A 25,957-nucleotide genomic window follows, 5' to 3' on the forward strand; every position below is an offset into this window, starting at 1 on the left:
TAATGTTTGACCAATACCATAGGAGGGCTTTTACTAACCATTATTTTTTTTTATCATCAATTAATTTGCTGACTATTTCCCAATCAATACTCATTTGATTTATATCAGAAGACACAGAAAAGTGCCAATCACAAATTCCTAAAGTCAAAGGTGATATTTTCAAATCTGGACAAACAGTCCAGACCTTATTAAGTATTCACTTTCTCATAGAGCAGCTGGAACTACAGATGTTTAGCATTTTTTAATTAAAAAAAAATACTTCTAACGATAAATCAACTATCAAAATAGTATGCTCAATACATAATTTCAGCTCTAAACGCCAATACTGCTTGTTTTAAAAACTGATTGCACAGATGCTGGTGATTTTGTGCAAAAAAAAAGAAAAAAAGAAAAAAAACTTCCACAAGTTTGATACGCAACGATTACGTTATTTCATATGAAGTTCGAAGTCACCACAAAGACGAGGGCACAACTCCGAAAAACAATAAGAAAGGTGACTTTAAAAAAAACAAAACAGCACAGTTTAGGTGTTGTTGTCCTCTTCTTCTCTGTGTTTATATTTTTACAGTGTTTGTTACATGGAGGTGGACACTAGTGTCTCTCTGCTGTCCGACAGTAACATCCTCACTGGCACACAGACCTGACCTAGAATTGCTACTTAGAATTCGGGCTAAACCATCGCGCTGCAGCGGAGGGGGGGTGGGGGGGAGAGCAACGACAGGAAATCTTGACTGGGATGCAATGGAGTAGGACCACTGGAAAGCTCGGGCGAAAGGGGGGAGACATATTTCTATTTTATAATGGTGCCGTGATAATGTTGTGATTTGATAAGTGTGCGCTATTTATCCGTCGTTCGAGGAAAACGGAGATTAAGCTAACATTCCAGGTGAGCGTTCATTTGTCCAAATCCAGGTGAAAAGTGTCGGTGGCACAGCTCGCCTCCTGGCAACGGGCACACGCGGGTCCTCCTCCCGGGGACATCTCACTCCGGTATCCGTTCTTCTCTGCCTCTGTCCCCGAAGGCTGGCTAGCAAACCCACCGTCGCGTCTGGCCTGGCAGACAGTGAGCACCCTTTCAACCGGCAATGCCGATTTTTCCAGCGCAACAAAAGCGGATTATTCACGATGTTTTCGGCATGGTGTAAAACCCGCGGAGAAATATTGGTTTTTACCCCATTATACTGGAGGACCGCCCGTGCTTCGTGAAAATGAAAAAAGGATACAATGCAGCATGCATGTTCTGCATTCTTCAGGAGTACCACACCGTTGGTATTGTATTTTCTTTATTAAAAATGTGTTTGATATGAATTATAAGCGCGCAGCGAGATTATAGGCCTCGGCTGCTGATTGTGTCGGCCAGCCCTATCATCTGCCGAGCGATTTAATTGTTACATTGTTAACGGAGCTAGCAGAACTTGAAAATGAACGTTTTCCTAAGGAGGGTCGAAATTGTTTTATTAGCAGACTAAGCCCTGAAATGTAGCTCATTTTGTACGTGTTTTTTTGTGTGTGCTCGTGGCCCGACGTCGTTGTTCTCGCTCTCGCCGCCGTCCAGTGCCTCCCTCTTCGGGGAAGACTTTGTTTGCGCTGGCCGAGGCTCCATGAATGCAAGTGCTGAAAGTCCTCCCTTCCCCCCCAGTTCTCTGGCGAAACAGGAACAACTTCTTTTAGGAAAAAGAAAAAAAAAGTTCCTGGAGTTTCAAGCGCCATGGAATTACTTTGTCCGCCAAGAGTTGTCCAGTGAGGCGCTGAGATTTCAGGGGGGAGTCTAGTCTCTGTAGATGTTGTGTGCTTTAAGTTTATTTGTGGAGTTTTAGGTTTGTAGATGTCTGTGTGTATTTTAGGACGACTTCCTCGAGTAGGCCCGTTTGTGAATAACTTGTGTGGCATTGTGCTGTGTTACCTTGGCAAGACCAGAGAGCTAAACATGGCAAAGAATGTATTCAGTCGTCTATTTTTACCAATTTTTGTTTAACTTGTGAGGGGAAAAATATCCACAGGTCCTATAGTGAAACAGTGTTTGAGCAAATGACATCTTATACCTGCAGTTGTTTGGGATTTTGGGAATCTCCTCCCCTGATAAAGTCATCCTAGTGTCCTTTCGAGTTAATTAAGCATTTATTTTCCTTTTTATAACATTTTGCTAGGACTTCATTCAATTTTCCCAATAAATGTGTATCTGCTAAAAAAAAAAAATGGCTTGACGCTATGTTTTTTCTCTCTTATAACTGTAAAGAGAAAATCTCAGCAGCTTTTTTGCTTTGTTGCAGTTTAAATTTGAGTCCTTTTAGCTGATGCTGTGATTCAGAGCGACTCCTGAGTTCGCAGGTAGGGGGTCAGTGTCTTGTCCAAGGACAGTTTCAAAGCATACATGCCAGTCGCTTCTTGTTACAGGACTCTGGTCTCCTCAATTGCTAGGCAACACTGCTGCCCGCCATTAACATGTATCTGTTGCATCTGTTCATATTTATCCTTTCTATACTCACTACTTCTGCTCTATTTTCTTCGCATTGTTGAGATCAAAAAAAAAAAAGTCATACGTTTGCTCCCACAAGTGTATGTTCGGAGGAAGGAGGAAGTCCTCTAGGATGCATAGAAGCAAGGACACTCTTGATAGAGTATCATGCACCGTCTTGTAGTCCCTTATGTGCACACAGGTCGATAACTGAACTATAAATGAGTGTCTGGGTTAAAAACGTGAGTATACGCTGCTAGTGTAGCCCCTAATGACCTGAGCTTTGCACTGGTTATGTGTTTGTTACATGTTGGGCTTGTGAACATGAGTGACTGAGTGCTTTTCCTTGCCGTTTGCTTGTTTGCGTGTCACCCGATGAGCAAAGTTCTCCTCTGTTCCAGGTGTGAATGACTTGTGGCTGTAGGGTGTCGTGAGTGGGCCAGGTTCCTGCACAGCCTCCGTGGCTGACTGGGAGGAGTCGAGTGGAGAGCAGACATCAGTGCACAGGGGACCCGAGGCCTGGTTCTCCATATGAGGCCCGGCTGAAAGGGCAGGGGGGCTTCTGAGGTAACCCAGCTCATCTCTGGCTTTCTTTCTCTCTCTCTTTTTTTTTTTTTTTTTGTTTTGTTTCACACTCTTATCGCACAGTTTCTTACATACACATCTCCCTCAACTTCTTAAAAACATACATCCAAAACGGACTGCACATGAATACTGTTCTCTTATCCTCATTTCTTTCTTTGCTTCATCTCTTCATAAGAATACCTCTAGAAATGCACACAAGTAACACATGGGCTGTGTCTGAAATCACTTCCTATTTACTATATAATGCACAATATGTACTGCCCACCATTTTATTCTGTGAGTGTGAAATCTATACACTCCATAGTGCCCTCAAAAAATGGTTAAGCTGACAATCCCGCAATGCAATGCGTCACATTTAATATATGCAAAAATCATCAGTCATCTGAGTGTATTCCTGTAAGCAATGACGCAAAATGATGATTGAAGTGTCTGAAATCACGATATACTGCTCATACAGTAGAGTACTGAGTTTCTGATATATTGGGAATAGTAAATGTGTGAACAAGGGAGCGATTTTGGACACAGCCGTGGTGTTGAAGTAATGTATGTAAGTGTGGTTTTCACCATATTTAGGACTAAGTAAAGCAGTATGAAAAAGAATGCTTCATGCTCGTTTTCCAGCTTTTCCTCACTACAATGTTGTCTGCTTTTAAACCTCATAACTTGTTGCATTATCAAGCATGGCAGCAAGCAATTCTTTCTTTCCCTCGAAGACTAACTGGTGCCATAACTTCACTGCTACAAGTTAGGCACAGGTTCATCCCATTATCTTTCACTGTCTCTGTGACATTTATCTATGAAGGTGCCCACACTGATAGCTGCATTCTGATTTAGAGAGGCCTTGAGGTGTAGAGCAGTTACCACGTACAACCATTCTTAATGCTCAGGGAAGCGGCTTGAGGAAAAGGACCTCAGAGCTGCGCTGCTTTGGACTATCAGTGCGATGTTTGGTCTTAATTCTCTGATCTGCACATGAGTGGGGACACAACAAGGTCAGGCTGCTCTTCTTGAGAAAGCTGTCCACACAGTTTATTTATCTGCTATCTAATCCAACGTGTGTTAACCAAAAACCACAGTGAGGTGAAGGACACAGGGAAATGGATATTGATGGAAAGCAGCTAAGGGTTTATTTTCTCTTCTGTGTATTGGCTTCTCATGTTTCCATGCATTTGTTTGCTTCATGGGTTTTCTAATTAAAACTCACAAGGTTTTGTGTTGTGTATGACATGGAAGGATGTGTTGGAGGGGCGATCTGTCTTGCTGCCTGTGTAGTGGGTGGCAGGGGGCTCCCCTTCCTTCATACAGTAGATTAGACCCAAGTATGTCTGTTTTTCTACTGCCTAAAAATGTTATTTTCATTCTGTAGGCTCAGTCTGATCTTTTTTTTTTGTAATCGTTAGCTACTCGAAGTAGTATTTACCTTAAGTGAAACATGCATCAGTTTCCCATTTACCTGCTGTTTTAAGGCATTCAGTCACAATTAATTAAGGGATTTAGTTAATCTGCTGAACTGACTATGGTCAGGCCACCACAGTATTGTAATTATTCCCAAGGGAGCAGGAAAAAAACGATTTGGTATTTAACATGTATTTGTACGGATTTTTTGCCTTGATTTACCATCAAAGGTCTGAAAAAGACGTTTAGAGTGCTTGATGCCACACTGGGACCTTCAGGGAAATTAAAACATTTAAAATTGTGATGTACAATTATGTACAGTCTAGGTGGATATTTTTCAGAGCATGAACATATAATGGTGAAAAAAACCTAAAAAAACATTAATAAATTGTATTCATAAAGAATATTTTGCCCCTTTTTGCAAAAATGCGGATTTGTTTCCAAATTCTGGCTTGATCGAAGAAGCTTTTTATTTTGCAGTTCGTAGAAGTTCTAAACCAGTAGATTTAACTCATCATTTATGGAAACATAAGCTTAGAAGTTCATGTTAGATGAGGGTTAAAATAAACATTCGATTTCTGTGTCTATTGATTTTATTGATTGCTGAAAATATTGCCCATTTTCTCCTCTAGCTTTCATGATCAGCCGTTGTCATGTCTTCCTCATCAGTACAAATGAGTACTGATCCGATACGTTTGATCAGTACCAGCGCCGGTATCAACCTTATCAAACGAATCAGCCAGAAGCAACTGATCCACATTAAATACTGTGTCTGTCACTGTCGGTATGAATTGCGACAACTCAGTTTTATTAACCCTCCAAACACACTATTTTTAAATTTGCACAAGCCTGAAAAGAAAGCTGTTGTATGAATGTCTGTCAGTATCTACAGTTTTGAGGTGATGTGTGGTTACATCCTCATGATACTTTACCTAGACAATCAGTTACACTCATACTGTATTTAAAGCTGAAAAAGAAAAAAAAATAGTATTTGATTATTATTATTATTCTGTATTGGCCAATAACCAGAGTTTAGGTATGTGAATCAGTACAGACAGAGAAAAACTGGAATTGATGTGTCCCTAAAAATAATAATCTTTGATACGTATAGCAATGTAAAAGGCCAAGGTACAAAGTAACAGAAGAAAGGTAACACTAGCAAAATTATAGATTAAAAAAAAAACATAAAATGTGTATGTGTTCAATAAATAAGGCCTTGTTGTTTTAGGAGCACCAAACCCATTCAAAAATAAAACTAGTGTTAAGTACTTTAAGCCGATTAGTTGACAGAACTATCAATTATTTAGTCATTCATGCCACATGGTACAAAAACAAGAGCATCAGTTGCATTTTATTTATTCATTCATTTGATTAAATTCAACGCCGACCATTACAGAGCAGTCATCACTTAAAAACATAATAAAGATAAATTTTTTATAATAAAGGAAATTCGAAATTTCAAAACAAATCATTTGGGTCTCTAATGACTGGTTTCTAGTAGTCAAGTCTTAACAGCTTAGTGTGCCTTTCCAAACAGTTTTGGTTATAAATATGAATGTGTTTCTCTAATAGCTGCACTTCATATCTTTTTTAGCGTAGGAGGTCTCAGTCTCATATTTGTAGATGGGTAGGTGGGACTGTTGGCCATACAGGATCCTCAGGGATGTGTCTGGCTGAGTCAGAATGTACCCTTCAATCTGCTTTCATGTTTCTCTACTGTGATTGACAGTTATGGCACAGACGGGCTTGTCCACTTGCCCCAAGGGGAGGGGTCCTCTCAAACAGAGCGGCTTTCAGGTGGAACCTGGGGGTTGCGTTGGCCTGCATTCACCTCAGCCTATCTATACTAAAAGCTGCCAGCCAGGCTTAGGTCTTCTCTAGCTATCAGATTGACTGTTGTCACTTGTAAACGTGTCACCATGACACTAAGGGTGTTTTCACACCTGCACACTTTAGTTCGGTTAAATCGAACTCTGGTTCGTTTTCCCCCCTTGGTGTGATTCGTTTGGGCAGGTGTGAACACAGTAATCGCACTCGGGTGTGGACCAAAACAACCACACTGAGACCCTTTTAGAGGAAGTGGTCTTGGTCTAGTTCCAGACAAACTCTCGAGCGGTTAGTTTGTGCTGTGAACATGATCCGACCCGACTAGTAGGTGTACTCCACAGGTTTGAGCTAAATGGCTCCTGTAGCCAGATGTGTTTGCATACTGGGATGTGGATGAGCCTATTTAACGGTTGCTAACAATTAGCCGGAGAATGAATCAAGGTCGGACCTGGACTAGCGCAATGTAGTACGTTATTTTGGCCAGTGGACCTCCTTCAGGACCTTCTTCCTGTGTTTACGTTCTTGCTCCTGCCCCAGACACAGCTGACCAATGAGCGAAGTGAACGTTCTCATGTGGCCTGTAGTGATGCATTTTGGGTTGGTTGGATTTTTCTCCGTGTGAAAAGAAACCGAACCCAGGGGAAAACGCATCGAATCTACTCATTAACTGATTTGGACCAGAGCAAACAAAAAATTGGTAAAAAAAAAAAAATAGGTATGAAAACACCCTAAGCTAACCATGCATGTACTGTAAAAGGGAACCACGTTTTAAAATCTGGTTTTCACATGCCTCTAAACTAGACTCAAGCACTGGAGGCACTCTGGAGTAATCCTTATCTATCCAAGTGTTAAAGGTGAGATTTTACCCACTACACGTCCTTCTTTTAGTCTATTTGTTCCATGTGGTGGTTAAACAGGAAGTGGATCAGATTTCTGATGTTCTTCACTTTGCCAATTTGCCACACAACTTGGTACATGTGACAAAGAGCTTGGTTTTCATTTGAAATGAGTTTGCTAGGCAGTGATAAGCATCCATCAACTGTATCAAATCTTCATTATCAAGTGTTTGTAGACTAAACTGTCAGCCTTAATGAGAGGAAGCTATTGGTATGTTAAATCCTTTATGTGCTTTGGTTGAGCTCCTGATTATTGAGGGTGTGTATGTGTCAGCTTTGTAGAAACTTTGGTAATCCTTGACATAATTCTGAGACAAAAAAAATTGCAAAGCTTTACAGAGGTGAATATTGTCTGCATTCATCACACTGTCTGTTTAATGTGGATTTTTTTTAAACTGGAGCTCACCAAGATCTTTGGTGGAATTTTCAAATGTGAATGTGGTAACAATTAGTTCAAGAGAGGTTCAGTTTCAAACTTTGGAGGCAGATCTTTGGGTTCTTGCTGTAATCGCCAAATGTCGGCAAATTGAAAGAATGGAAGAACCTCTCATTATGCTTTATTCCAAGATGATTACCTCATTGCTAGTCTTGGTGTTGTATATTAAAAGCCAAAATGAGCTATTTTTTGTTGTGTTACAAATTTGTAGTGGTTCGTTAACAAGGGGAACCCCAGCTACAAACTGTGTATACAAACCTTTTTAATTGGCTGAATTGAAAGAAATAGAGTAAATATTGGATTTTATTTAGCTGTAAATACCAGTGATGGCGGCTTTGCAGCCATTTTGTTGATAATTCTGTAGTTCTTTTCACCAAGTATTTTCCAATTCTGCTGCTCATAATTATGGTCTGAATGATATGACTTGAACACAGCACAAATTACACATAGTCTATTTCATGATATCAGTCCATCAATATGGGAGGGATTGACAGGGACAGTACAAGGAGTACTGGTACACTGGAATCACAGCTCCCTTTAATTTTATTAGCAATGTTTCAACCAACTACAGGTCTTCTACTTCTACTCTAATTCAATCAGCTGGTACTTCCCAGTCAAATATGATATTGATTCCTAAAGTGCTAATGTGACATTTCCTGGAATTCTCTGAGTACTACAATTCTGTAATGTTGATATTTTATTTTTGTATTTTCTGGTTGCATTCATCCTGGATTTTAATGTCCCATTGACTTTTTCAGTGGTATTCTATATCATTAAATAGATGTGAATGGATAGATAAATATAGGTTTATATATAGGTCAAAGGTTTATCAGAACAGAACTGGCATGTGTCTGTAGTCAGGCAAATCAACAGGTTCCCTCCTTTCTGCTTCTACTGTACTTGTGGATGGTGTTCAGGTGGATGCACCCACATGTTTGTTGTTTTAACTCCTCTACTATAATCAAGAATCACTTAATTGTAGCATCTAAAATAGTGCCACACCTCAGATTTAAATAGTTCATATCTCCTTGAGCGTGTTTTTATCCTGTGAATGTGTTTTTGCCCTCTGTCTAGTAATTTGAGCTATATGCTCATAAACAGAAGTTTTTTTTTAACCACTTTAAACACAATGGAAAAAACATTATATGCCTCAAATATACAGTAAAAAATTGTTATATAAAAATTGTGAATATTAGCTAAATCTTGTTTTGTTTTGTTTTGTTTTGTTTTTTTCTGCCTTTTTTTTTTACCTGAGCCACCACTGGAAGTTTTGAGAGTAGTTACTAGCGCTATACAACCATGCTGGAAGAATGATAATGAAAAGAGTGTGTGTAAATTGGTATCAGGATTAATTGGCAGATTGAGTATAGGATGTTACTTTATAAAATGCATAAGCAGGTCACTTTACCCGGGTTACACAGGACATATGCTGTATGCTTTCAACATATTAGCATGTGGGTAGTTGCAGAGGAACGCCAAAGGAGACTCTGAGAGAGGAACATACAAGTAAGCAAACTCTGACTCACAACAGTTCATGCCATAAACTTGTAATGCAGTTTTCAGTACGTCTCAGACATTTGCGTCTCAGTACAAATAAGTACTGCCGCATGTGGGTGTTTCTATCTGCAATGGTATGTGAGTATGCACGTGAATATTGCTCTGTGCCTGTATTTAATTGGGCAGGTCTTACCCAGTGTGTTTAAAATTCCATGGGAATGACACACTAGTGCTGACTGGGGTAACTGTAATTCAGGGACATGGTTTGGCTCATAGGCCCTGTTCACACCTGGCATTAAAATACATGTTGGGTGATCCGATCACAAGTGGACAGCTTTAAGTACAGGTGTGAACGCACCCAAGTCTCATTGAGAACGCATTGAGATCCAATCACTCAGACCACATTTAGAGCTGGTCTGGGCTGCATATGGCCACATTCTTTTAGCGGTGTGTACGAGAATGTGTCCTGGGCCACAATGAAGGGCCGCCTACTCAACTGACGTGAAGGGTGTCATACTAAAGTGTGAAACAGCAAGAAGAAGCTACAACAATGGGCAAAATGGATTCTCGTGGGTGAAGTACACACAAAACACGCTGTCTGACATCCATTTGGGCCAAAGAGTTTTGATTTTGCCAAGGTCTTTGCAAATTTCTTCCTCTTCTTTTAATTTCTGGCAAACTAGGCACGGGAATTGATTTGCTGCCTTCCGCCAGTTAAAAACAACACATTTGGTCTTTGCAAATGGAAATGATGTACATATTGACTTGCATATAAAGCGGGGAAGTGAGATCCAATCACAAGTGGTCACTCTAGACATGTGGAGACGTATACTAATGCCAGGTGTGAACTGGCGTACCTAGAGCTATCTACTTGTGATCGGATCACCCAAGATGCAAGTTAATGCCAGGTGTGAACAGAGCCATATTCTCTCTAAAGTGCTAATTTTGTTGTATGATAGTGTAGAAGAAGACAGCACATGTATTGTATTAGTGAGTCAGTCTTGTTTATTACCCGTTTGGAAATTTCTTTGGTGTCTAAGGCAATTGTCAGACAAATAAAACAACAACAAAGGACATCACAGTGAAAGACAGACATCAAACAGCATAGAACTACTTAGTGTCAGGCAGCATAGTGCCCCACCAGCATATCACCAACAATCAAAAATCAAGAACAACAAAATGCTAATAACACAACTATCACCATCATCACAATGATTTGTTTAATGGAGGGATTCTGGAAGATATGAAGGATCTGAGCACAGGTAGTCTGCAAAGGCATCATTCAGGGTATCGCTATATATGTTTAGAGTAAAATATGGTTTTGCTTGTTTGTTGTCATGCCAGTTCAGTACAGATGCATTTTTAATATACAAAAAGAAGCTATGGAAAACATGTTGTGGGCAAACCATCTTAGCACAGACGAAATTTAATTCCCTTTCTACCCAATGCTCATAGTGCTACAGATTTCGGTCTTGCATAGCGTGGGTTGTACTGACTGCTGCTTCAAGTGCTGATATTTGATGTTTCTCTGCTGTTTGTTGTAAGGTTCAGTATCGAAACATTGGTGACACTCTTGTTAGTTTTTTTACTTGCGGGTTAAAAAAAAAGAGCCTTTTGAACAGCAAGTGAGGAATGTGAGTCTCTGTTACACTTTACCTCAATGGTCTGCACGGTTTCTGAAGGGCCTGGCTGTTGGGATTTCCCACAATGTTTTTAGCCACAGGGAGACGTCCTCTCAGCATGAGCAAGGGAGGAATGTGGCCAGAGTGTGGGAGCGACTGTCGGGATGGAGGGGAGGGAGTCACGGACCAGAGAGCATGGTCAAGGGAAGAGAGGAAAAAGGGGTCTGCACAGAGAGCAACAGTTTCTCTTAAGCAAATGGAGTTTCTGTTTGACTCGTCATTTGAGCTTCAGATGTCCTCCGTGAGAGAAACTTACTGTAGGGAAAAACATGGATTTGTGAATTTGCATATTTGCTTTGTGACCATGGCTAGTTGATCTACTGGGGTGTGAGTAGGTTGTGGGTGCAGATGTGTGACATTAAGCAGGAGAGAACATGATTTTTATGACTAACAAAGAAGAAATCTTGCTATCTCAAAATTGCGCAAATTGTGTAGGTGTTCTTTCTCACGGAAGGAGAATATTTTTAATATTCTGTTTACTATCACCACCCAAAAGAGATATGAACATGTTAAAGCATGAACTGATGTGCAATATGTAAGGAACACAGACACCATGCTGCATTTAAAGTAATTCCCAGTCAACTGTCTAAAACGTTTTACAACCCACCTTTTTGTATACACTGTATGCTGTTTTCAAGTGTATTTTTTAAGTGTCCAACAAAATTAGCAATATTTTTCAGTTTTGTGTCCAATAAAATCTGAGGTAAAATGTGGTGTGAAATAATTGTACTGTATTGGGATAAACTGATTATAGATTTTGATGGTACAATTATAGTCTGAGGAAAAATCACGGTTTCACAATTATTATGCATTAATTTACTTCACATCACTACGGATGGATAAAATCACATGAGCAGTTGCTTATTATTAATATAAGATTAGGATGAACTTTATTGACCCCCTAGGGTAAAATATTACTAATCTAGGTAATAATATGGATATATGGATGATTTTTTTTTTTTTTTGCAGTTTTAGTAAAAATGAAAGAAAGAAATTGAGAACAACTCTTATGCAGGTGTTGTTTTACTGAATTCAATAAATTAGATCTCATGGTATAGTGCTGGAAGTCTACAGGATCCTAATGTTAAGTTAGTCTTTTACACCTGGTGCATTTACCGAGCATACATAGCCCTTGAAGGAATTACATGCTGTTTTGTTGAATGTTAATTTATAAACGGTGCTATGCTCCTTTTCCTGCGTTGTTGCTGTTGATTTATGTTGCACTGAAAGCCCAACTCTTAACTCACTGCTACTTTGTTGATTGTAAGTGACAGTTTTATATTTAATTCCCTACCAACTCAATGTTTCATTATGTAACTTGCCACTGAAGTAATGTTTTTTTTCTATTTTTTTAACTTGGTTATTACTTGGTGTATTATCTTCACTTGAGCAGTATAACTGGATGGTGATCTCGAATTTGTTGCATTAAGTTCAAGTTGTTGGACCCTTTAGCAGTGACTTTTCTTTGGCAAGTTTTAAAATTACTCCCACACTGATGATTTAAGACGTTATGGTGAATACAAGGCTTCAGTGTTGGGTCCCTCAACCATTGCCAGAACACTTCTTGTCTCCTTTAGCTAATGAAGCCCCCCTCCATACATAAGTAAGGGAAGTCAGCATGTGTAACTTTGTGTACCTGAACTTGTTGTAGCACAGCATTTTAAGTTTGTGCACATGGTTCCGCCTGCAGTCTGCTTGTTGAGCCTATGGACATTTTTTTTCAACACAATTGTCTAGTTGGGTCATTCTGTGTCAAATCAGTTAAGGTTGTTGTATCACTGTCACAGATTTTGTTTAAACCTTGTCCCAAAACCGAGGCCTGTAAAATATTTCTGTTCAAATCCTATGTTTTCATATTTTTTTCAGCCCTTGATATTATTTCATTTTTACAGCCTAAAAAAATGCCCTATCTGGGAAGCCATGCTTAGGCGTTAATATCTTGACAAGTATTGTTCCTAGCTTCATCAAACTTTGTAGGATGGAAGACGAACATTTTTCCTATATGCCAAAACCATTAAAAGCCTGTACTGCTTGCCATTTTAATTTTATAAGGCCCTAGATTTTGAAAAAAGTGCAAAATTCTGAATTGAGTGTGATATTGACCTACATTTTTGTGCTAATATATCAATCATTATTTTTTCTGCAAACACAATCTTTTATTAAATTTCTGCCAATATTTGAGGTCTCTACCACCAACGGGCATGAAGATATTATGAATAAAACAAGGCGTGGTAGCATATTTTCATTTTCATAGGACCAAAATGGTATGTGGGGAAGCTAGTAGGAACATAAAAATGTACACGGACCATTACTTGATGTATGGTTATGAAGGGTTCAAAGTGCTAATGTTCTTCTGTTTTTACTTCATACAAAAATAGACAAAGATTTAAGAGATATTTTACATGTGGCAGGAAAAATTCAGGATTACATTTTTTTTGCCTCAGTATCTCCATGATTATTGAATTCCTGTGTCATGTAAGAAATAAAGAATAAACATGTATGTCTGGTAAGGTCCTGGATATTGAAAATAAGTGAAATATTTGGATAAAACCTCTGGTATAAGGGGGAATAAGTGTTATCCTAAATGGCCCTCTCATGCTCCAGTGGGAGTATCTAAATGTGTTTCCACGTAAAAGGTTGGATGTGTTTATTAATTATTTGTTAATGACCTATAGTAAAATGATCCTACGGAAAACATGTATGTCTTTACTCCAATCAATATTTCAGAGTCTGGGACACACATAAGTACAGACAAGGGAAGATCCTGCTTCTTCATTGTAGATGTTTTTTTTTCCTAGAGTGAAAACAATGCTTACTATGTGTATTTATCTATGAAGGGAACATGGAAGGACGCTGGCTCTTTTTACACTATATGACCAAACATTAAGCTATTTCCATGTACATTTTCATGTTCTTGCCCCACATACCATTTTGGTCCCATGAAAATGACTGAAAAATGCTACCACACCTTGTTTTACTCTTAATATCTTCATGTCCATTAGTGGTAAATACCCCAAATATTGGCACACAATTAATAAAAGATGTATTTGAAGAAAAAATGATTGACACTATATGGGTGCAAAAAAGGGTTTATAATAACCTCAGTATCATTGTGGTTTAGAAATTTTGCACTTTTTTCCAAATCTAGGGCCTTATAGAAAATCAATATGATGCAGTGCAAACTTTTCATGGTTCAGTCATACTCAGAACATGTTTATCTTCCATCCTACAGAGTTTGGTGAGGCTACTATAGGCTACTAATAATACTTTTCAAGATTAATGCCCAAACATGGCTTCCCAGATGAGGCATTTTTGAGAGTGTAAAAATTAAAAAATATCAATCAATATCATTAGAACTGAAGAAAAATATTTTACAGGCCTTAGTTTTGGGACCCAAACATTATATAGACAAACTCTGAACAAAATCTAAGACAGTGCTGCAACCACTTTCCTGGATTCTGTGTGATTTGACACGGAATGACCCAGTTTTGTTTAATTTTCCTCACAGTACAACCGTTGTTCATAGAAAAATAACGTACCATAATGTCCCTTTTTTTTGAGAGTGAGAACAGAAACACTCAGTGTAGCTGAGACTTTACGGTTACAAAACCATGACGTGTTAAAGCGCAGTTAATAGTGAAATCGGTTATTCGCTGTATCTCTAGTACTGAGCTAAAAATAGTGTTTCAGGGAAGTGTGATAAATATCCTTATAATACTGTTTACCTTATAACCCCTGACTTTCACTCATGCTTGGTGTGTCAGTGCCAGTTAACCAGTTCTTTGTCTCGTATTGAGTAGAAAGGTGAACGTGTGTAAACAAGACACACCAACTCAGCCAGAGATGCAGAGACAGAGGGCAGATGGACAGAGATGGAAGTGCAGGGTGAAGTGTGTGAGACAGATCAGAGCAGGCCGTAGTGCCGAGTGCCAGTGCTGCTGCTGGAGCTGGCCGCCACACATGGCACTGTGCCCAGGCTACACCAGCAGATGTGTCACTAGTGAGTCAGCTGTGTCTCTGTGTGTGTGTGTGTGTGTGCGCGCGCGTCTGAGATCCAGACACCCACCCGGGCTCGCTGTGAAGAGAGTGACTTGTGTAATAACCCCTCTTCTCCTAAGGGTATATCTGTATCACACCCCTTTCCCATCCTCCCGTTTTCATTGCAGCTTCCATCATTGTGATGGACACGCCAAGGCTTCTGTCACCACGATATGATATGACAAAATGTGACATTACACACATGTTGCCTCCCTGGGGATGGAAGGGCATCGGCTGGCAACCAGAGGAAGGGAAGAATGGAGGACGGGGGCTTTGGTTGTTGTAGAAATGCTGGACAGACCAACCAAAGCAGAGACAGCTGAGACTGGGACTAACATAATGAGTGGCAGGGAAAGAAAACACATGAAGGTGAGGAGAAGAGAGATCCTGGGTGGAAAAGGTTGGGTATATGTAGCCATTCTGCTCAGGGAGCAGCTCAGAGTTCGGAGAATGTGTAAAAGTTTTGAAGTTCATTGTAAATATGTTGGTGGCTCGGTTTCAAGAGAAACAGGAGCGCAGTCAGACTTGCGTGAGCGCTGCTCATGTATGAGCGTCCTTGTTCCTGTCACGGCAGATGTATTATGTCAGATGTTACATCTCTGGCGTCACAGCTCTATCTTTAGTGACAGTCCGCATTCCTGACATTCTGTGTGTGCCATGCGTGAGTCATGAGTCCTTTCTACAGGGTGTGGCATGCTGGGATAGTGGTCTTAGGAAGTTCACCTCAACAGGTGAACATGCAGGTGTTTTCTCAGCCAAGGATGTCCAAGAGATATCTTTGCTTTAAAATCTTGCTTTTGATACTTGATTTAAGTAGAGTTAATTTGTTTTGTCTGCAGTTAATCGGTGCTTCACTAGCAGCCAGGCAGGTACTGTATGTGTTGGAAAGAAACTGGTTGTGTACAAGGATGTTTTTTACTTCACTTTAAGATTGCAGAATTAATACCTAATTGATATCTTCATATTAGCCTTTACCTGATCATTTTTTGTCAAATATAACTGAAGAAATTGTTACACATAGTAAGGTTTCACTAATGGTTTAGGTTTAATGGTTATTCATTTAATGCTAGCCTTTGTAACTTCTGAATAAAGTAGTGCTTCACTTTTTCATAGAAATAAAGTTTAATTTGTAATCATTAAAACACACCCAATTCAAACTCTTGTTTTTGTGCTTTGGTCTTTGTGTTCTTTGTGTTTTGGTAAAAGTTTGCTAACTTCAGCTCGATGTTGCTGTGTAACTGATATTATTGAGTTACCTTACTGACTTTATAACTTTGCTTTCTGCCTGTCTGTACCACAGATGAATATTTCAATGGTTTACAATAAGAGTAACAAATTCTACAAAGGTCTGGCACACCAGAAAGTTTTATAGACAGGTGCCTCAGATCAAAAATGAACTAAAGCATCCAGCGTAGTGTTGATCACTTGTACTCACATTATTCACAATGTTTTGGTCCTCGGACCTTCACTGGGCCGGCTAAAAGGAGAAGCTGCTTCCTGTTTGTTTTCGATGACTCTTCCTCATTGAAAAAGAGTGTAGAAAGATAAAAGGTTTAATAAAAGATTCATTGTCTGAGCTTAATCAATCTAAGTATTTTGCAGAACGGGATAGAACCGGTTACCAGAACCCACCCCTAGCTGCTTTTCAATAAAAGTTACTCAGCTCGCTTTAAGATTTGTATTTAGTAGCCTGTGAGATACTAAGATCCTCTTTTAGGCTTTTATTTGAGACTTCATACATGGTAATTTGATTTGAATTAATATTGGTTACATGCAAATTTTGTGCCCTTGTGTCAAGAGATGGAAAGGCTTTTCTGTTTCATACAGCTGGCTGCTGCTTTAGACTACACGGTAACTCACTGATGGCTTTGAGTCATCGTATATTCTTGCAGAAAACTGTGAGGAGAGGTGGAAATAATGTTTCTGATATTGCCCTAAACAAATAATGGGCTAAAGAAATTCTTGAGATGGAGGCCGAGCAGACGGAGAGCGGGTTGGGGAGCTAGAGAGCGAGAAAGAGAGAGCAATACTCCATTGTGACTGAACTGCAAAATGGGATTTGCATAAATAAGGCTGAAACATCAGCAGGCCCTTTTACAGCCAACAGCAGGACTGAGATGAGGGAAGAGAATTTGTGTGTGTGTGTGTGTGTGTGTTTGCACTTACATATTCTTTCACCTTTTTAAAATAAAGCATTTTTCTAGCAGTGTAGGTGTTTATAAATTTAAGGCATTCTAGGTTTGCAGCAAGATCAAGTCTCTTCCTGTTGATCCCAAACCTTTAAACCCCCACTCTGCTATGGATACTCCACCGGTATAAAGCCTCCCATCTCCCCTTCAGAGGAATTTGGGTGACGTAGCCGGGAAGGGTCTACTCTCTACACCGCGCTCAGCCAGCGTACGATGACTGTTACATAAGCGTGAAATGAAATGCCCCCTTTTAGTGCCACCTGCATAGGAAAACCCAAATCTAATTGAATTGAACTATTTTCTGCCCTCTTTTCATGTGGATCCTCATATTTATATCAGAGGCAAAAAGCTCATTTTTAGAGCCTCATTATACTGTTTTCCCATTAACTTGCACGCACTGCAGCTCCTCGTGTGTGCTATGATAGACAGTTCAGCGTCTTTACTGGAGATAGAGGAAGAGAAATGTCTGTGATTACCTCTCTGCTGCTTTGTTGTGTATGCGTGAGGCTGGCTGGCTGTAGCGTGCACGCTAGCGTGTGTGCCAGCGCGTTCCTTATGACAGTCATGTCAGTAAGCTCCCCAATTAGTGTCTCGTTAGTGTGGGATTGGAGGGAATGGGTGATTGACAGGTCCTGCTGTTTGTGTCTGTGTGCATGTGCGTACTAACATTACACGCATTTGTGTATGATTGGGGTTTAGGTGTAGATAACACCCCTTGAGGACATATGTGCTAGTTAGGGTTGAATGAGGTAGGAAGCCGGTTCTTTTGATAGAAAAAATTTCCTTCATCAAACTGAAATTGCAAGGGATTCTGTCCAGATGATTGGCTGCCCCGTCACTCTGAGTCGGCTGCGGTCACTCATCTCAGTCCAGCTTCCTCTCTCTTCTCGCCCCACAGTGAAGGAATGAACTCCTTACTGAAGTCAGGGTTGCATACACATTACCCACCTTCTGTTACAGCCAGGAACCTTCCTTTTCAGACAAAGCGTTTGCTCGCTTCAAACAAATTACTTGTCAGAAAGTCAAACAAGTGTCATAAACTCCCTCCACCCTTTCGTCCGCCAATTTTTGTAACTTTACAAAATGGTCAATCTGACAATCACGCCCACTTCATTCAGTGATTGGCCAGGTGCACAGAGATGAGAAAGTGGACAGGCCTTCAATGAATGACTGAAAGTGTGCGCTGTTATCCCAACATTTGAAAGATTGTGTCTCAACCTTCTCTTTAGCGGCAAGCTTTTCACCCCACCTTTGAGCATGGCAGTTAGGAACAGCTATACACACTTTCACCCTCACACTTAAGTTTGTGTGACATGTTCGTTTAAAGCCTTAACATACACTTAGCACTAGATCTGCAACGATTAGTCAATTAATTGATTAGTTGCCAACTGTTGTGACAATTGATTATTCATTTGTAGTCATTCTTTAAGGGAAAAATGTCCAAATTCTCTGGTTCTCAAATGTGAATATTTTCTGGTTTCTGTGACAGTAAAGTGAATATTTTGTGAGTTGTGGACTGTTGGTCAGAACAAGAAGACATTTTAGGACGTTGCCTTGGGCTTTGGGAAACAGTGATTGACATTTTTTGCCATTTTCTGACATCTTATAGACCCAACAACTAATCAATTAATCGAGAAAATAATTGGTAATTAGTTGCAGCCCTACTTAACATCTGCACTTACTGTTGTCTCATTCTTAAAAGACAACAAAACTAAAAGCACTTTGTTGTTCGGGAAAGAAGTACTCGTGTAACATCTTTTTGTACAGAAGTTAAATTATTGAAAATGATGTTAGACACAGTGTCTACAGAATGCATGTTATGTGAATGAAGTCTATGTTTATGATGTCTGAGTCCCACTTAATCCTCACTACTTTTATATTTTTCCTCCTTTTCCAAGGAGTTTTGTCCACTTTTTTCCATTTTTGCTTCCTTATCCTGCTTTGCCTATCAGCTATGATTGACATTGTTTTGGTTCAGAGTGACTATCTGGCAGGTCTTTTCCCACTGTGTCTTGTGCAAACCAGCACTTCACTTTGATGAGCAAACAACAGTCAACAGCAAAATAAAACTGTTTGTTCATCTCGTATTGTCCTCCCTCACACATTGTCTTCCCTCCATTAATCCAAACTCTGCACTAACAAACCCCAACTCTAGAAACAACACAATGGCTGTATCTAGGAGAGAATTTTCTCTGAATGTCTGTTCTGCTGAGGGTGTGTAATTATTTAGAGGCAAAATTTAAACTGTGAACGTTTCAACCAGGTCCACAGTTTGAGCAAAAGCTCTTGTGTGAAATTTCAGTTTATTTCTGTGTGCTGCACATCAGGGCTGCAGTATCACTCGTAAATAATTGTGTGTTGAAGTCCTTGTTTCCACATTTCTGTATCAAAGCATGTTGTGTCGCAGAATAGAAACATGTAATTTCATTTAGAATGGATTTCTTTCACACACTTCTGTTGATCACTAGTTGAGTAATCAATAATGAGCCCACTACTTCTCTGAAGAGCCTCTGCTCCTGTGTCACATGGTGTATTTTTATATTGAAAGGTCAGTCCAATCAGTCTAATTTGGATACACAAGGCTCCTCTGTCCCTGTGGAGAATCCAGCCTCTGCTCACGTGTAGTTGTGATCTGCGGCCCTGATAGTAGTAAATCACTTCTCCTGTAGACCAGGGAGAGATGACTGCTGCTGCTGTAGCAGGAGTTTGTATTTTTCTGCTTCCCAGTGACACCCCCCCCCCCCCCACCCGCCTGCCAAACCCCACAAACACCCCACCTCCTTCTCCCCAGGGGAACTCTGGAGCCAGTTACAATGTTGAGTGTTTTGGAAGAGCTCCTAAATATTTTCACGATGACAATGTAATCTGCCTGACTGACTGGACCGCTCTCTCGAACGGGATTCTCATGCAATTCTCTTGCTCACACACACACACACACACACACAAAGGTTGGTTCAGACCGCAATACAACCTCTCCCCCTCCACCAACACACGTCACTGTGTGCTACAGTTACAATGTGGCGCTGGTACTTATACAGTTCAAGTGAAACTTCACCCAAAATCTTTTGAAGTATCAAAAACTCCCCTGACTGATTTTATTAGTTTTAGGCTGATACCAATATTGATATTCGAGAGGTTAAAAATCAGATATATAGCCAAATGGTGTTTAACACGACTTAACATATTTTTAATTAGGATCCCTCCATTTTATTTTACTTTTTTTTTTTTTTTTAAAGAATTGTAATGAAGTAGGGCATTTCTGGTTGAAAAATAAACATGTGAGTTCTCTCTGCTGGAAAAAAACTATACTATGTCGACACTGTTTCTAGTGGACCTCAAACATATCTTTTGCAACAAGCTGTAATATCAACAACTTTATCAGTAGAGCTCCATCAAAGATGCACTGTTGAGTTGAAACGTTTCTGTTGGAAGTCGTGTGTGTTTAGTATGTTACATTCGTATTTTTGCCAGAATATGATTCAATACACTGCTTCAATTTGTAGCTTCTGCTTTTTAGCTGTTGATGTCGGTCACTTGTTGCATACTGAGCACACAGATGAAAAGAGTAGACGGGGATTATGCTACTGTGTCCTCTGCGGAAAAAGATGTGACCACAGCCACCGTGAAAGAGAAAATGACCGACTTTAAACAACCACCTTTCAAACCCACAGGGGGAGATTGATTGATTGAAAAAGATTTGGGTAGAGTTATAGTATCACTTTAATTCAGTCAGACTGTGGACCTTTCCCACTTTTGTTAACAGTCCTTTTTCCTCTCTCTTCTCTCAACAGTGTGCCCAAGGGCCGTTGAAAGCCCCCTTGGGGGAGTTTCATAAATACACACGGAACAAGAAAAGGCTCCTGGACTATTGTTATTGTTTTTACACACTTTCTCTCACACACACACACACACACACACACACACACACCCACACACACACACACACACACACACACACACACACACACACACGCACACACACACACACAACCACACAGACAAGGACATAGAGAGAATGTTGGAGGTCCAAGAGGAGAGGCCAGCGGCGGCAGGTACAGCAGCAACACATTTCAACAAGAAGGAGCGAGGGAAGAAAGAGCGAGAGGAGGCCAAGGACGGTCGGGGAAACCTCTCAAACATCGGGAATCCCGTTCCAGGCTCCAGGAACGTGCGTGCAAAAGCGCCACTCACGCACACAGGAAGTCCACACCAGCTCATCACTCCACCCTGTTCTGTAGTCCTGGGAGCTCCATCAATGCACTCCAATAGGCTGAAGAACTCCCCGTCCACCAACACACAGAGGTGAGTGGACTCACATGCAGAGTGTGCTTTTTAGTGTTTCTTTTCTTATATACATATTATTCCAGACATGTTGTCTGAGACTGAGAGGGATAACATTTCATTTTTACATATGCAAGTGCACAAAAATGACAAATTAAACTTAATAATGTGTATGTGACGAATAAAACTTGAACTTAAACTTGATAACAAATAAAGGAGTCTTGAATCTTGAAAGCCCATCAGTCTAGTGCTTTGATACACTTTTACAACATGGTAGGGGTGATAATAAGCAAACGCCAGTGTTCGTGTGTATGTGTACATGTGTGTGTGTGAGGTCCTCGTGATTTTAACAGTGGTTTTATCAGCCAACACTGATCTCACAGTTGATTAAAATTATGCATTTCAGTCAGACTTTTTATGAACAATAGCACAGCAAGTTAAACTGCACAGTATGCTGAGGAAGTAAAATTTCAATTGCCTCATATTAAAGAGATTGTTCTTATGGCTGCACACCATTGTTGTCCTCGATATGCGACACTAAATCAAGTTTTTATTCTGACAGCTGATTACTGAAGTACTTAGTCACGTCTTACCACATCAGTAACATATATTTAGGCTTTACTGGGAAGCATAGCTTTCTGTCCAGTACAATAACCTGTTTCAAGTAAATTAAAAATCATCACGTTATCAAAAATGAATAAACATGAGCTGTCAGTGTTTATTAACAGATGGCAAGAGAGAACAAATACAAACACTCAGAGCCCTCTGTTCAGAACAGAACCAGCTCTTTCACTGAAATCACAAGGAACGAGGCTGCTTGCAGTAAAGCGTTATTTTCTGTTAAAAGAAAAAATCATATACAAGTCAACTAAGTACATATGCCAGTTTAAGCAGTCGGTTGGCTGATATGATTGTTTGCTGAGTGATCAGTGCCTCCCTCTTACCAGTGCTTGGTATGTTGAAATTCCCATATTTTAGCATTTGCTACGTGCATAATGTGCTGAGTTTTGAAAGTTTTTGAAAAAACGGATCTTATTTTAGTCTATGGAGAACTTCAGCCTTATTTGGCAGTTTTTTCTGTCATATTTTATTAATCCCCGTGTGGAAATTTGACCCATCCCAACTATTTAAGTTTAGTGAGCAACTATTTCTAAGAGCAGAGGCTTAGTCAGTGGCAGAAAGCTTTATAATACCTAACATATACGTCTTTTTAATGTGGGAGGAAATCAGATGACCCGGAGGACAACGTGCAGTTTCCACAGAAAAAGGGCGCAGGCTGAGACCTCCGTGTTTTAAGAAGCTTGTATTTACCATCGAGCCATCATGCTGCCATGGCAATTTATTATGAAGAGTGTGTACGTTGCTCATGATCAGTAGTGGAATTGAATCCAGGCTGTGGGCACAAACCTGAGCATGGTGCAGAAAGGAAGTGAAGGTTAAGTGTAAAAGCAGATCTAAGATCAGCCTCACTGCTCCAATCTTTTAGCTGAAAGGTCTCCATGTGTGATCCGGAGCTGTCCTGAGGTCAGGGAGTACACTTTGCTTGGAAGTTTTCCCTGCTGACTCATGGTTGTGGAGCCTCTGGAAACGGCTGTCTGGACTGCCAAAATTCTGGCTTTGCCCTCTTTTTCTACTAGCTGTTAGTCTATGTGTACATACAGTGTGCAAGGCTGCGGCTGTGCTTTTTGGACATGTTGGCATTTGTTTCATGCTACTTGTACAAGTGTGTCTGTGTGTGTGAGAGAGGGAGAGAGAGACAGGGAGAAAGAGATTAGGGTGTGGTAAGGGAGTTCTCTGCCAGTTGGATGTATCCTGCTTGCCTGTACTGAGCTGCTCTCATAACTAGTAAGCAGCAGTTATTTCTAGATGGCCAATGTCTCTGCTGTATGTTCTTTGAGGTTTAACCGTGTGCATTGGATTGCCAGCACCAGTAACCTCATCTTGTGTTCATACCATACTTTGATGTCATAATGACATTGTGTTAAGCATCTGCAAAGGGGAAAAAAGAGGGCAAAAAGAACGAACACATTTTCCTTTCTGTGTTTTCTTCCACTTTTCCTCACAGTGAGGATAAAGGTTACATGAGACATAGAAAAGTTGGTATCATGGCACAATATCATGGCGAGTTCTGGGATGTCAGACCTTGCGGATAGCCAGCTGCCTGAGTATGTAGCCCTCCCCTTGTCTGGTTTGTGCCCAATTCCAGAGCATGATTACTAGGTAACTTGAAGCCCCAGGCCTTTTGTCTTTTTGGGTGATATGCCCCATTTCCTCCTAGGAGTGTGTGTGTTTCGTAAGGGAAAAACAAGGACACAAATATATGTAGGAAGACAAAACATAACATTTTGGAAGCCCTCAGTACGTCATTGTTGGATCTGAGGAAGGTTTAAATGGTTAATCTTCATTAGAATTTGTAATATATCAGTCATTTGGCACTGTTTTGTTAAAACTGTACTAAAAAGTACTCAAAGTATAAATGTATTAATGTGTGGGATACGTCTGTCTTTTCTTTGTCTATCAGCCCTAAACCTAAGACGGAGGTCATGGTACGCTCACCTCCCGTCATGTCCCCCTCCACTGCCGCCCAGATGGACTCTAAAATGCCCAATCAGGGTAAACCAGGGAGCACTGGCAGCCAATCACAGCCCTCACCCTGCGACCCCAAGACCCTGGGTGCCAAAGGGGCTCAGAGTGTGGCAGGGGGCATGGGGCTGAAGAATGGCCAGGGCCTGACCTCTGGCTCAAGCTCCAAGGTTAAAGTCAAAAGGGAGAGAAGCACCTCAGTGGAGTCATTTGAACAGCCAGAGAGTGGCACACCCACCAGTGAAGAAAAAGGTAAGGCACTATAGCCAGTACTAATACCCAGCAGGTAGCTGTGGTCACAACTTGTTAATTAGTCCTTGTGATGTGCTTTAAATTTCTGAGACTGTTTTAAATGCTTTTTATCCTGGCCAGAATGGTAAAATAGTTGAACTGAGGTAGGTTGGGAAGGTGCATGAGTTTCTTTGATGTTTTTGGAGAGTAATTAGTAACTGTGCTTTTGTACTTTGTTACCCAAGTTATATCCTTTTGTAATGAAGTTTCTCAAATGTTGTCAGCACTAATTAGAGCGCATGGTTGGTTTGTTGTGCTGTACTACTTCATAACTTTATCCAGAAATGTGCCATATATATAGTTATTTATTTTCTCTTGGGTATACAACACAATCTGCCTACAACAGTTGGACATCTTGAAAAAACACTTTGCTGTCCCTCACTGTCGCACAGTGATAAACCTAAGCCCATTAATGGTTGTGTGGGTTTGTGTGTCTGTACAGACAGTAGTAGGGTGAAGAGGATGTGTGTGGCAGAGAGGAGGCAGCCGTACAGTGGAGCTGACTGGTGCTCTGGGGGAGAAAGTGACGAAGATGACAAAGGATTCTACAGTAAGTGTGTTAACGTGTGCATCCAAGCATGCGTAGCAGTCCCTCTGCTGATCAACTTGACTTATGACAGCTCCACAGTAGAATTACAGTACGTTTCCCATAAGCCTGTGCTGGTCCTAAAGCCATGGTCTTCCCTGTTGTCTCCCTGTAGACTGTAACTCCAGTGACGTGAAGCCCCAGGACTCTGTCACCCATTCTACCTCCAATGCTGGACTCAGTCGTTCCTCCACACCCTCCCACAATATATTGGGAGGCCAGGGCTCCACAACAGAACCTGCTAGTGGCCAGAAACCAGGCTCAAAACTCGTTTATGTCTTCACCACAGAGATGGCCAACAAGTAAGGAACCTGCGTTAGCATTTGTAACTGTTGTGGCTAGTATCTTCCATACTCTTTTAGCCATAATTTGACATCCAAATCTTACATTTCTGTCTGTCTTTCCCTTTTTTCATCATGATTTCTTATATTTGATTAGTGATGTATATACAGTTTGAGCTTATCTCTACATGTTTAAAATATGAATGTTTTTAGGCAGCTAATTAAATAATCATCTCATTTTTTTTGTGGAAGCAAAACACAGACCCAGAGAGAAACCTCTTGTCAAATTGCAGTTCAAAATAAAATGGAATTACTAACAATGTCAATTGCCTAAGGTATATCTCTGCGCCCCTGTCATCAGTGATTGTTGTTGTCTTTGATGTTTGTTGCAGCTGTTTTTGTGTATGATGCTAAGATGCTTGCTTCCCGCCCCTACTCCTCCTCCAATCTTTCCCCGTTATAGCCCAAATCCATTGTGTGTATCTGCACAAGCATGTGTGTTTCGCAGTGGGAGCATACAGTTAGCTTAGATAAACACTCACTCTCTCTCTCTCTGTTGGGAATTAGAGATCAAAGATGTGGATGCTGAGTGGAAGGTGTGTGTGTGTATAATATTTTGCTTAGTCTGTTAACCTTGGCATTACCTTCATGGTCCCATATAGTACTCATTCATCTGGCTCACTGTCTCAAATCCACACACACATATATACTTATTGTGTCTGATGACTGATATCTGGCTGTCTGCGTTCTTGTCCTCAGGGCAGCTGATGCAGTTCTAACTGGCCATACAGAAAACATCATTGCCTTCCACATGAAAAACATCTCCAACAGCAAGGACAAAGCTCACCTCCTCTTGGTAAACACACACGCACACACATGCATGCACACAGATTCGCTTACATACACCAACATCTTGCATTAGAGTGTCATAATGT

The 25,957-nt window shown here is 40.5% G+C and overlaps 1 protein-coding gene across 2 annotated transcripts in view; it reads left to right on the plus strand.

Moving 5' to 3' along the window:
* Positions 1-718: 718 nt before the first annotated feature.
* bcl9 (BCL9 transcription coactivator) overlaps positions 719-25,957 on the plus strand; it is a 30,901-nt gene continuing 5,662 nt past the window's right edge. The window contains exons 1-7 of one of the 2 annotated variants that reach the window (XM_067603729.1): positions 719-886; positions 2,857-3,022; positions 20,792-21,302; positions 23,803-24,116; positions 24,598-24,705; positions 24,857-25,043; positions 25,782-25,878. In XM_067603729.1, coding sequence (XP_067459830.1) covers positions 21,016-21,302; positions 23,803-24,116; positions 24,598-24,705; positions 24,857-25,043; positions 25,782-25,878 — 993 coding nt within the window. In that variant the 5' untranslated portion in view covers positions 719-886; positions 2,857-3,022; positions 20,792-21,015. The other variant, XM_067603730.1, reaches the window with a different exon arrangement.

This window comes from Thunnus thynnus, chromosome 11 (genome assembly GCF_963924715.1).
Source record: "Thunnus thynnus chromosome 11, fThuThy2.1, whole genome shotgun sequence".
In the NCBI taxonomy this organism is placed as follows: domain Eukaryota; kingdom Metazoa; phylum Chordata; class Actinopteri; order Scombriformes; family Scombridae; genus Thunnus; species Thunnus thynnus.